Raw genomic sequence first — 14,308 nt, 5'->3', positions numbered from 1 at the left:
GAAGAGGTATATGTTGAACAACCTAAAGGATTTGAAGATCCCCATGCACCTGATCATGTGTACAAGTTGGAGAAAGCTCTTTACGGTTTGAAACAAGCCCCTCGGGCTTGGTATGAGAGACTCACTCAATTTCTTGTTTCTCATGGATACAAAAGGGGTGGAGTAGATAAAACTTTGTTTATCAAAAATATTAAATCTAACATAATCATTGCTCAGATTTATGTTGATGACATTGTGTTTGGATCTTCTTCTGACAATGAGGTGCAGGTATTTGTGAAACAAATGAAAGAGGAATTTGAAATGAGCATGGTGGGAGAATTGACTTATTTCTTAGGTTTGCAAGTCAAGCAGTTAGATGAAGGCACATTTGTCTCTCAAAGCAAATATGCTAAGAACCTGGTCAAAAAGTTTGGACTTGAAAGTTCAAAGATTGCCAAAACACCAATGGGAACGACTGTGAAGCTATCCAAAGATGAAAATGGTGTCAAAGTTGATCCTACACTGTATAGGAGCATGATTGGTAGTCTTCTTTATCTCACTACTAGTCGACCTGATTTAAGTTATAGTGTTGGTGTGTGTGCCAGGTACCAAGGAAATCCCATGGAGTCTCATGTTATAGCTGTCAAAAGAATCATTCGATATGTTCATGTGACTGCTGATTATGGTATTTGGTATTCAAAAGAAACTAACCCTAATCTAGTGTGTTTTAGTGATGTTGATTGGGCAGGTAACACTGATGACAGAAAAAGCACTAGTGGAGGATGTTTCTTCTTGGGAAACAATCTAGTCTCTTGGCACAGCAAGAAACAGAATTCTATTTCTCTCTCAACAGTTGAGGCCGAATACATTGCAGCGGGATGTTGTTGTGCCAACTTTTGTGGATGAAGCAAATGATGATGGATTATGGGTTTGATCTTGACACTTTAACTATTTTTTGTGATAATACAAGTGCAATTAATATTTCAAAAAATCCTGTGCAACATTCTCGTACTAAACATATTGATATTCGTCATCATTTCATAAGAGAATTAGTTGAAAATAAAGTTCTTGTCTTGGAATATATTGAAACACATAAACAAATTGCTGATATTTTCACTAAAGCTCTTGATTCGGTTCGCTTTGATTTCCTCCGAAAATCTTTGGGGGTTTGTTCTCTTTAAATTGTCTTGTTATGGTGTTATCCGCTTGATCAAATGTGTGTTATTTAAGGTTAAGAAAATTATCAATCAATTTGAAAAAAAATTTGTGTGTCAAGCTGGATAATATGACTTGTGTTTACGAACCTTTGGTTGTATATTCTTGAGAGACATTTAATCAATTCCTCCTAGGCATATTCGAGTTAATTAATCAATGTTTAATGTTTGAGCTTCCTTTTGTGTAGCATTGTTTCAAGCTCCTGTGAAAGAATAGAGCTACCTACATCAGTGTGTGAAAGCTGTCTTTTGAGTAAGTTGGAACTTTGTAATTCGGAGTTATAAAGAGGATACGCTACCATAGAAAAGGGCTACCACTGGTGTAGTGTGACAGCGTCTTCATGGGTTACAATTATTTTTAATTTCGAAAAAGACTTATTTGTCATTGGGCAATGTTCCCTTGCATACATTGTCACACACTTATGCTTGAAGCAATGCATTAAAAAAATTGTACACAGTTTATAAAAAATAAAAAAAATGTGTGTAAGACTCATACATGTTGATTGATTCACTTAAGAATATGTGCTTGTGACTAAATTGTGGTCTATTTCTCTCGAATATTCTTTCTAATTTTTTATTTTCACAAGTGTTCTTATCCGTGATATACACTAACACTTATTCTCATTTGCTTAATTTTATTCTTATCAGGATAACTCACTTTGTTCAAAGCAGAATTTTTTTTGGGTTGAGTTTTTTATTTTTGTGCATTTATAAAAAAAATGAAAATAAAAATAATAATAATAAAAAAAATTTGACAAGGAAATTCATGGTGGACCGAATCATTGTGGTAATTATGTGAAATTATGCATTTATTTTGTGTGATTTAATATATTCTTTGTCTCCAATGAATTTATTTTTGTCATCTTTCTCAATTTGGAATACCATGATTTGTATCTTTAGTGTCTTGTACCTTGTTTAGAATTGTTAATAAAAAAAAAGGGAAAAGGTCAATAAGAAGATCGTGTGGGGTATTTTATTTTTTTTTGGTTACTTTTTTTGGATTGGGATTTTATATATCTTCTATTTTCCTTTATAAAATAAAAAAAAAGGGTAAGTTTTATGTAGATCGTGTCTTAAAGGTTGTTTCCTTTTATTTGTTAATTAAATCATTTAAAAAAAAAAGGGAAACCTCTTATTGCCGTGGGTGTCCAAATTGGGTAAGTGTTGTCCTTACAAAGCTTGACATTACCCTTTTCCTTCTCACCCACGATCTCTCTAAGTCTTCGTCTTCTTATTTTTTTTCTCTCATTGCTTTTGTAAGTGTTTGCTACTTTTCAGAGAAGGAAAAATGGTGAAAACTCGTGGAGCTTCCTCTAAGAAGACCCCTGCTACTCAATCTCTGTCCAAAGATCCAGTTGTTTAATTTTAGCTTTTGTCAAATACACTTTGATACTCTCTTTTGTTTTATGGTTTATTGTTCTTTGGCTACTTTGAAAGACACAAAGGGGGAGAGTATATACTTTCCAAAACCTGCTTGTTTGTTGTTTTGTTTAACTCTGGACCTTCTAATTTTGAGGGGGAGTTAAGTCTAGTCTCTTTACATGTTTGTTATAAGTTAATGCATGTTTTCAGGGGGAGTTCTTTCTCTTTACTTATCACTAACATTTGTGTTGCAGGTTTTTTAATTAATTTTGTCTATCAAATTGCCAAAGGAGGAGATTGTAAAATCTTTTATTGGCATATTTGATCAAATTGACAAAATTAATTATAGAATATATTTTCGAAATATATTGAGTGGTATTTTCAAAAATGGGTAGTTTCCTGTTTTGTTGAAATGTGTCTTTCTATATTCAGATTATTATTTATGTGTTAATAAAATAAATATATAATTTCCTATAAAAGAATATCTTTTCTTGAATTGGAAATTATTGGTATTTATTTTTATTTGTTGATCTGATTTGGTTGCCCAGAAATCGTGTACAGCTTGCAGTGATAATGTATATATTGTTTCCTTATTTATTTAAGGAAACTAGGTTGAAAAACTGTCCAGGTTCAATGAATCTGTTTGAATGGATTGCCAGTCTGTTTGAACAGATTCTGACTTTCCTATTTTGGAAGATTTTCCATTTATTGGCTGATTGGTTTCTAATTTGTTTTCCACGACCTAAAGGGATTCTAAAAAGTATATAATCATCCTTAGGTCGTTGGTTTTTGATGATCTCTCTTGGTGTATTATTTTCCAAATATTTTTCAAGTTTTAGAGAGACTTTTTATTATGTGAAGAACTTGAGTCCAGCAAGTTCTTAGTGGTTTATTACAGTGTACTTCTGTATTGTTTTCTTTGTGTTAATTGTGCAGGTTGAACACACTTGGACATTGGTCATCAAGCTTCGGGAGAAGTCTTGTTCGTGAGTCACTTTTCGGGAGGAAAAGTGCAAATGTTATGATTTGAAGGGAGTTCAAGATCTTAGCACTTCAGAAATTTGATTAGGAGTTTAGATTACAACAGTTGCGACAAATTCAAGAGGGAGTCTTTATTTGTATAAGTCAATTTGGTTTTGTAATCGTTTAGATATTCTTCTAATAAATTTCATTCTCTGGGCGTGGCCTCGTGGACTAGTAGCAATCTGCAAAGATTACTGATACCACGTAAAAATTCGTGTGTTCTTTACTTTATATTCGTTTTTATCTTCTGGTCACAAACTGTTTAAACATATCTGGTTTCTGTTCAAACAGTCTTTGTATCTGTTTAAATATTTCTGTAACAGTTTAACAATTAATTATTTAATTTGAATAATTAAGTTGGTAATCATAAAAAACGGAATTTCAGTTAGCAATAGTTGGGAGGTGAGACAATCATGGGATATAAGGAGTAAAATCAAGTGTTGTGGGGAGGTGTTGGCTAAATGGGGTAGTGAATATACTGGGAATTTCAAACAGAGATTTAATATGAGTAAAGTTGCTATTTGAAGATTGAAGGGGTGTATAGACTTTGAGTCAGTTTGGCGGTTTGAAAATGAACAAAATAATCTGTTTGAAATTTTAACTCATAGAGAAGTGTTTCGGGGGCAGAGATCTAAACATTTATGGTTGGAAGCAGGTGACCAAAATAGCAAGTATTTCCATGCTACTGCTAGTGCTTGAAAAATAAGTAATCAAATTCATAGATTGCAAAAGGAGAACAGTGAGTGGGTGGACTGAGAGAATGGCTTGGAGGATATTATGACATATGATTTTGAGAATTTGTTTAAAGCCTCAGACATAGAATGGGGGGAAGTGACTGATTGTATTCAACCTTGTATCTCGGCAGAGGAAAATATGGAGCTTTTGAAGCCAGTTTGTGTAGATGAAGTGAAGGAAGCATTATTCTATAAAAATCCAAATAAGCCCCCATGTCCTGATGGGGTGACTCTTGGTTTCTATTAGGAATTTTGGAGTATAGTTGGACAGTAAGTTGTTAAGAAAGTAAGGGATTTCTTTACTATGGGCTGTTTTTTCTAAAAGCCTAAACAACACAAACATTGTGCTTATACCAAAGAAGAAGAATCTAGTAAACATGGGGGATCTCCGACCAATTTCTTTGTGTAATGTGTTGTATAAAGTTGTGTCAAAGGTGGTGGCTAACATGTTGAAAAGGGTTTTGAATAAATGCATATTAAACACTCAGGGTGCTTTTATTCCTGGTAGACTCATTTCAGATAACATAATGGTATATTTGGAATTACTACATTATCTGAAAAGGAAGAATAAAGGAAAAGATGGGTACATGGCACTCAAGTTAGACATGAGTAAAGCATACGACCAAATTGAGTGGGCTTATTTGAAAGCGGTGTTGGTAAGAATGGGTTTTGAAGACAGATGGGTGGATCTAGTGATTCAATGTGTTTTTTCTGTTGGATATAAAGTCACACATGGAGGAAAGGAAATGGGGTCAGTTATTCCAATTAGGAGTATTAGACAGGGTGATCCATTATCACCATACTTATTTATTCTCTTTGTAGATGGCTTTTTCTCTCTCCTCAAGAAATATAAACCAAATGGTCAGCTAAGGGGATGTAAAGTGGCTAGGGGTGTCCTGTTGTATCTCATATGTTATTTGTAGATGATACTTACCTATACTGCAAATCAACAGAGAGAGAAGCGAACAATGTTATGGTTCTTTTGAGGAGCTTTGAGGTAGCATCAGGACATCATATAAATCTTGCAAAATCTTCAATCTTGTTCAGCTCAAATACTGAACAGGGGTGCGTGAAAGAGTTTGTTCTCTCATGGTAATAGAGTAGGCTGAGGCAGGAAGTACTTATCTGGGCTTACCAAACATAATGGGGAGGAACAAATCTGTTAATCTTGGCTTTCTAAGGGATAGGTTGAAGAAAAAAAATCCAAGGATGGGATGCCAAGCTCTTGTCAAGAGCTACTAAAGTAGTATTGATAAAAACAGTGGCTAAATCTTTACCTAACTACACAATGAGTGTGTTTCTGTTACCATTACAGATGTGTAGAAATTTGGAAAAGATGATGAACATGTTTTGGTGGCGGAACTCATCAAATCAAGGAAAATGGATTAATTGGATGGGGTGGGATAGGATGTGTAAACACAAGTCAAGTGAAGGTATGGGTTTTAGAAGTCTGAGGTATTTTAACTTAGCATTACTTGGAAAACAGGGGTGGAGGTTGTTGATTAAGGAGAGTTCCCTAGGAGGCAAGGTCTTTAGAGCTAGATACTACCCAAATGGTTCTTTTTTGAATGCAAAGTTGGGGAAGAATCCTACTTATATTTGGAGAAGTATTTGGTAGTCCCTAAATTTTGTGAAGAAAGAAGTGAGGTCAAGCGCATAAGGTCAGGTTTGGGAGTAAAAATATTAAATGAACCTTGGTTACCTGATGATGCAAATTCTTATGTGACATCTAGGCACCTTGCATTGGAAAATAGTATGGTGGCAATTAAGCTTAATGAAAATGGGAAGGAGGGAATAGGATATAGAAATAATTGAAGACATGTTTGAGAGGAGGGACAAAGAGTTGATTTATAATATTCAGTTGAGCTCTACAACTTTCAATGATCAATGGAATTGGTACAGAGAAAACTCGAGCCTCTATATGGTGAAAAATTCCTATATTTTTCTTCAAATTCTTAAAGGGGTGGTTCAGTGGAAAATAATTTAGGATTTTGGAGGAAGTTGTGGAATATGAAAATCCCTCCAAAAATTAAAAACTTCCTCTAGCATGTGGTGTCTTGTCGCCTTCCAACCAAAGTGCAACTCCGAAGTAGGCATGTTGATGTGGAGTGTATCTACCTAGTTTGTAATGAGGTTCCTGAAATGACTATGCACTGCCTGATTTCTTGTGAGTTTGCTCGGTCATGTTGGCATGTTTCATCTATTAGTGTATTTGCCGTCTGGTTGCAAGACATCTTGGACAAGGAGAAGAAGGATATCTTGGAAGAGTTTGTTGTAGTGTGTTGGACTGTTTGGAGAGCAAGAAACAACCTTATTTGACAAAAGAAAGCTACAACAATGTTAGAAGTGGTAGTCTCGGCCAGAAGCAAGCTTGATCAATGGAGATGTGCTCAAACAAAACTTTTAGAACCGTTAGTTGGGTCTCTTTGCCCTACTGATGGAAGTGAGCACTGAGTCAAACCACACAAAGGAACAATCAAGCTAAATGTGGATGCTGCCATTTATTTATGACTTTGGGAAGTTTGGTTTCGGATGTATAGCTAGAGATCATGTAGGAGGGGTTGTTGCAGCAAGGTATAGTAGTAGGGAAGGTTGGGTTCAGCCAGAAGTTGTAGAAGCTATTGGAGTCAAGGAGGCATTAAGCTGGATTAAAGATCAAGCGTGGGGGAAACTAGAGTATGAGTCAGAATTGTCTAACTGTAGTGCAAGCAGTTAAAAGATCTATTTAGATGGTATCATCTATTGGTATAATTATAAGTGATTGTAAGATGTTGATGGCTGGTTCACCAAATGCATCTTTACATTTTATTAAACGATCTACAAACAAAGTAACCCATAGTCTTTCTAGGCTATCTTGTTTCAGTTCAGTGTCAATTATTTTAGACGATATTGCAAGTTAATGAAGTTTTTCAATTATTAAAAAATACTATACTAAATATGATTTTTGCTCCCCAAACTATTCATTCTACCAAATCACGCCTCTTAAATTTTTTTGGTTGTTAAATATTCTCCCAAACTATTAAAACTACTAGAAATATATCCCATGTCTAAAATTTAAGGGGCACGATTTGGTAGTGGTAATAGTTTAGGGGCACAACTTTACATTGCAATAATAATTCATGGGGTACAACTTTATAATGACAATACTTCAGGGGTTATGAAAATGTTACACGTTAATTCCTTAACATGCCACGTCAGCTCTTTCAGATAGAGGACACGATTTAGTGGTGGTAATAGTTTGAGGTAATTTTTAACAATAAAAAAAATTCAAAAGTACGATTTGGTAATAGTAATAGTTTGGGGTGCAAATTTCATATATATTATTTACAAAATATATCATAGTTATCTAACAAAGTAATAAGAAAATTAAGAATATAAGTATGGATATATAGTTTAGTATAAATTAACAGCTGAAAAATAGTTCCCATTTTTTGTAAATGGGTGAACTTTATTATTGTTGGATGCATTATTTTTTATTTCAAGGAATACTACTTTGCTAATAACAACAAATTCAACTTATGTATACAACATTTGTATAGTGAACTGCATTTTTGTTCTCCCATTTACATTCTTGTCATTTTAGTTGCGTATATAGTAGGTTGCATTTCAATTGGGATAATACGTTATAAGAATGATGAATAATGTACTTATCAATGCTTCTCATATCAAATATTTTTTGTTGAAACAGGTAACAAAGAATATACAACTATATAATATTAATATAATATAATTTTTGTATATGCTTTGAATTTATTACCACTAATATAATTCTAATTACAGTTTTGTTTCTTTGTTTTTTCAGTTCACCTCTGACAAACCATATACTATTCAAGAAATTGACGAAGTTCGAGCAGAATGGGCGATATCATTTTTACAATCGGTTAGAGCAAATTGAATGATATTATAATAGCTAGCTTACAATACATGTTGATAACTTTAAATTTCTTTAAAATAAAATTGGCACTTTTTTAGTATTTTCTTTTCAAATTTCTTTTAATACATTTTGGATACTCAAATGGATATATTTAATAAATCAAAATAAAAATTATTGCTGAATTTTTTTTAAAAACAATTACTTTTAAGGGCATACAAAGCGAGTCATAAAAGCTTAATTTAAAGACATTCAACGGGATTTTTGGGGACACGCATTGTGAGTCCTAAAAATATTTTTTTAGGATTCGCAAAGAGAGCCCTAAAAACTTACTTAAAGACACTTAACGAGATTGTTTAGGACTCACAACGAGTCTTAAAATAATATTTTTAGGACTTGTATTGCGTGCCCTAAAAACAATCTTTCAAGACTTATGTGAGTTCTAAAATACCTCCATTTTAAGACTCTCAAAGGCGAGTACTAAAAAAAATCTTTTTTTTTTGTAGTAGGAAAATATGAATTGAGTTAAGCTTGACTTAGTCATACTGATTTAGAGAAGAAAATAAACAATAAATAATAATATCTGACTTCTCAACAATACCTTCCACGTTTTGTCAGGACAAATTCATCTATAAATACCGTGCAAAAACCCCACCTCAGAAGCACCAATTTTCACACAGCTTACCATATATTCTCTCTCTCTCTCTCTGTACCCTCTTTATCTAATCTAGAAAAAAAAAATTAAGATGAAGAGCTTGTCTTTTTTAGCCGTGTGTGCGGTGGCGATGGTTGCGGCAGCGGTGCTTTTGTCGGAAGCACGGACAGCGGAGGCAGTGACGTGCAGCCCACTGCAGATGAGCTCATGCCTGACGGCCATCACGAATGGGTCGCCGCCATCGAGCCAATGCTGCGCCAAGCTCAAAGAACAGAAGCCTTGCCTTTGTGGGTATCTCAAGGACCCTAATCTTCGCCAGTATGTCAACTCTCCTAATGCCAGAAAAGTTGCAGCCAAGTGTGGCGTTCCCTACCCCAAATGTTGATCAACGCCTCCTCTCCTCTGTCAACCCAGTGAACATCATCCTTACAAATTAATTATCATAAATAAGTTCACTTGCGTTCGCTGCTTGTGGAAAACAAAATAAAATTTCATTATTAGAGGATGTTATATTATACATATTTTTTACGTATCTGCACCGTTCCTTTCATTTGAATATGATGGGATGGGTTTATCAATGAATATAGTATTGTATTGCAGGATTTTAATTATATAAGAGTGCCTTTTAGATTTTACATACTTTTTTCTTTTCTCTTGCACAGTTCTATGTGATATACTATTGTGAATTAGGTATATGTATGCAGACGCAGTCACCCTTTCTTATCTAACATATCTAGAACAAGTGGAAATTTAATTCAGCACTCAATTAGATGAGACTTTATAAGTTAGGAACGTTCAATTCTCCTCATTCACACTAGTACTATTAAGCAATAAACAATAAACAGTTTTTTATTATATTTTTCAAATCGGATTTTTAGTTGATTAGAAATTTTATCCACTACCCTTTGGGTTAGTTTTCAACTTGGCTTTGGAAAATAAACGAAAAAAAATTCAAAAACATCTAAGAAAGAAATATTTTCCTCTTACGTTTTTTTTTTTACTAATTTCGGCTTTCAATTTAACTTTTGACTTTAACAGTGTTTTTATTTTGTTTTATACTTTTAAGTCTTGAAACGTGGAGTAAATTTTGGTTTAGTTCGTCTATGTCCCTCTCTTTCCTTCATATTCTTAAAGAGGGAAAAAAATCATATGGTGTAATTTCAACATAGGACAAAATTTTGTATCTATTAAACTTATTACATCCCTTGTACATACTAAGTGAAAGCATTTTGTAATAATTTTTTTTATTAATATATTAATTTATTTTTATTATATTTTTTAATTATCATATAAATTTTAAATAAATAAATAATATTATATATTATAAAATGAGATGTTTAATGTGATGTATAACATAACCATATTGAAAAAGAAAGAAAAATATTATTAATGGGCCAGCAAGCCAGGCGAACAATATGTTGGGGCAACGAGTAAAATAGCCCCAAAACAACCATTATTTAGATAAATGTCCCAGTTTTAAAAAAAATCAACAAGCGGCCCAGTACAACAAATTAGTATAACGAAATTCTACATTTACCCTTATCCTCTTTAACCTTAGATAAACTCTAATATTCACTTGAGACTTGGTGCAAAATGATAACTTAGGTAATCAACGATATAAAAAGGTCATTCCTCTACAATTTAAAAAATGAGGACATTAGCTTTCTCATGCCATTATTTTGGGTCATTTACTATAATTTCTCTAATATGTTTTGATTATGAGACCGGACACCTTTCAAGTATTTCCTTATAGCCTAATAATTTCTTTTTTGAAGAAAAAGGTTGCCTCACATATATCCCATATAAATTATATATTTAAACTCTAAAATATTTATAATGCTATAACAATACTTTTTTTAAAAAAAAAAAAACTTTATATATAAATATATATTTAAAAATCATATTTTATATCATGGTTGAAATTCCATATTTTAATATTACTAAGTGATTTAAAATAAACAACTTAATTAAATGCGGAATAATGATTAAGTTGTTTAGACAGATTTCAGTTTTGTTCAAACTATTTATGAAACTGTTTAAACAGAAACAGAAAAACAGGTAAAAATTGAACACACGAGAATTTTTAAGTAGTTCAGAAATCTTTTTAGATAACCTACATCCACGGAGCCACGCCCAAAGAATAAACCAATTAGTAAAGAAACAATGTGTACAAAAGTATTGACTTAAACAATGTAAGACTCCCTCTTAAATTATTGTCGCAATCTTGTTAAACTCTTCTCTACGAATCTGGTTTTGATGAAACGCTGATTCTCTTAAACTCCCTTCAAAGAATAGCGAGTGCACACTTTCTCCCGAAGTGAGACTAAGATAGAATCCTCTCCCGAAGACCCTTATGAACACGTTCACAATAGACACTATCTGTTTACAATAGACTAGATAGATATCCACAAGTACACTCAACACTCTTACAAAGATTAAGGTGAACAAACTTAATCTCTATAAATAAAAACACTCTCCAAAATAACACAATGTTTACAAATATTCAAAATGGAAGAGATAAAAATTCCAAAGGCCTTGGCAAGATATTTATAGGCAAGAAAATCGTCCAAGGCCATCATTTTCTGATATCTTTGAAATCAAATTGCAAATTCCTTTGATTTAGGAAATCAACCAACCAGATGAATTCTGTGTCGACAGAAAAGGAAACTGATGAGTCAGCAATGTAATCAGCTTTATCTGGCAGAACAAACATGGTCATTTCTTTTGACCATGTTCATTTTTGACACATTCTTTATTCTAGAATAAACATAATCCCTGAAAATAATCTCAAGATAATTGAAATATATATTTTTACTAAATAATGTTGATATGTGATAAATAAGGTAAAAAAAAATGTATTCACACTTAAAGGATATTTTCACACTAGAAAATCAGCTGAATCATTTTGATAATTAAATCGTGAATCAATATGGATATTCTACTGATTTTCCTTAATAACTTTAAAATATTTTGTCTAAATTAAAGTTAGCCAATAAAGGATTTTACAATCTCCCCCTTTGGCAACTTGATAGACAAAAATATTTTAAGAGTTTATTTTGAAAGATCATGCAAAGAAAAACCAGGTTAGAGCAAATAATAATGTAATTACTCCCCCGGCGAAATACGCTTCAATTGTAACAAATATCACAAACATGAAAACCCAAGACAAAATAAATCAACATAAATAAACTTGTTCAACATAAATAAACCTTCTTACTCCCCCTTGTTGTCTAGCAATAAGCCAAAGGAGTAACAACACAAACAAAAGAAACCAAATGATAAGACACTAAAAGGTGTTCTTTTACAACTTATTTAAACCAAAAAAAGAGGAAATCAAAACAAAGGTAGGAACAGATGGCCTCATTTGGAAGGACCCGCAACAAATGGAGACATCATGGTTGAGAGACAATTCTTGAGACCGAGAACTTCTGACTGAACAGATTCCAGAGTGGCCTTGACACCAGCGAGTTCAGTAATGACAGAATCAACATTGCCAGTCTTGAGAGCAATCCCTTTAGTTGTCTCGACAGATGAGGAATCCTTCTTGAGTTTGTAATCTACACCGGCAGTGGGAGGTGTCACGATTTCATATTCCAACCGGAGAGACTTTTGAGAATCAAGCAACTTGTAGATCAAATGAGGAAACACCAAATATTGGCCTTTCTTTTTGGTGTTTCCTAAGGCAGTGATCTGATAAAAAATAAGAGTAGCAAGGTCAACTTGGAGACCAGTTCTGACTTTGAACAGAAAGAAGGCTGGGTCAAAGGTAATGGTAGAGGTATGCGTGGTGGGAATCCAGTTGGTGATGGAAAATTTGTGAAGCATGGCATAGTAATGAGTAAGATCGGTCACCTTGAGAACCGAGTGTTGTTCCCAAACCATATTCTGTCCCACCAACTCAGATAAAACCTTATCCTTGTTGAACTCGACAACATCATTGATAACAGCAGAAGGTATATTGAGAACCTTGGCAATTTAAACAGCACTACACAAATACCAATGGCCCCGAACATAAACTTGACCAAACATAAAAGACTTGCTATCAAACAGATCATCATTAAGATTAGCATAGAATTCTTGAATAACCCGAGGAACAAAACCATTAAACCCAGTTAAAGAACCTAACCTCCCTCGATCCTCAATATTCTTAATGACCCCAAACACTCTATGGGCAGAGAAGGAAATTTTTTTCTCACAGATAAAATCACGATGCACATAATGCTTCATATTTTTCTCATTGTCATTGAAACGGAAATTCAAAGAGTGAGCTTTAAAAGATAAACCTGATGTGGCTTTAGGAACCACTGGAGACTTTGTGCGAATATCAGGAATTTTCACAGCTTTCTTGCCTTTTGGAGAAACAGGAGGGTCCTCTGATGGGTCAGATTCGGCTTCAGATGCAACATCATCATCAAGAGAGGCATCATATTCAAGGGGATCATCGTCAGAGGGAAGAAAAGCTTCAGATGGGTCAGTTTCAGAAGAGGAGCAGGGTGGAGGAATCTTCTTTACCTTCGTCTGAAACTTGGAAAGGGGAGTGGAACCCACGGGAGAAGAGACCTTTGGAGTGGAATTCGAAGGATTAGTACCTTTGGACCGAGGGGATTTTCAAGAAGAGGAAACCTGGAACCACCCTTTGCTTTTTTTCTTCGGTGCAAGAACATCAGGGGATTCAATGGAGTCAAAATGGGTTTTGGCCGAATCATCGTCATGATCAGAGACATCATCTGAGAGGGATGCTCAAACCTTTTTAGAAGACCCAGGAACAGAGGCGAGCGAAGCTGCCGTTGAAGGAGGTCCAGATGGTGCTTTGGGGGATTCGAGGTCAGGAATGACCACGGCTTTGCTCATGGTGGTGGTTCCGACAATGAGGCTAGGTTGAGACAAGGTACTCTTTCGAGCCTTTTTCTTGGTGAGAGATGGAGATGCAGTCAAAGAGCCATCCTTCAAATCCTTCACAGACCGAGAGCCACTTCCTCTAGTTTTCACCATGTTTGCACGAGAAAAAATGTCACAAGGAAAAAGAGAAATCGAAAAAGAAAAGAAGAGGAAGAAAGATGGAGATGGTTGAGATAATGGGGCCAAGGATGTCCGAATATAAAGAAAGGGATAGATAGGGATTTGATTTTATATTCCATTTTTTAGAATTAAATGGAATATACACTTTTGGAAAGTACACAATAATATCCCCAAAAAAAATAACAGTAATAGCCAACAATTGAGCACGACACAAAATTGGGAAACAAGCCATAATAGGAAACTTTTGATCTTAAAAAATATGTGATAAAGACAAAAACAAAATTGATGCAACATGCCCTTTTTGACACACACAGATTTGATTATCCTTTAAAGGAATATATATTTTTTTTTTATTATTTTTTATTTAATTATATATATAATCAAATGTACCAAAAATATCCCATTTTGATTTGTGCCCAAAGTCTTCGCGTCCTTGTTAGTGGAGAGAGAA

At 34.0% G+C, this 14,308-nt stretch overlaps 1 protein-coding gene across 1 annotated transcript; it reads right to left on the bottom strand.

Annotated features, from left to right (window-relative positions):
- Window positions 1-12,198: 12,198 nt before the first annotated feature.
- LOC133814752 (uncharacterized) lies at window positions 12,199-13,830 on the bottom strand. The gene is made up of 3 exons (XM_062247673.1): window positions 13,585-13,830; window positions 12,856-13,398; window positions 12,199-12,804 (listed from the first exon to the last, which is right to left on the bottom strand). Exons 1-3 carry the CDS (start codon window positions 13,828-13,830, stop codon window positions 12,199-12,201), a joined length of 1,395 nt encoding a protein of 464 aa, XP_062103657.1.
- Window positions 13,831-14,308: the final 478 nt, after the last annotated feature.

This window comes from Humulus lupulus, chromosome 2 (assembly GCF_963169125.1).
Source record: "Humulus lupulus chromosome 2, drHumLupu1.1, whole genome shotgun sequence".
In the NCBI taxonomy this organism is placed as follows: Eukaryota; Viridiplantae; Streptophyta; class Magnoliopsida; order Rosales; family Cannabaceae; genus Humulus; species Humulus lupulus.
This window is presented reverse-complemented; position numbering and strand designations above follow the sequence as displayed.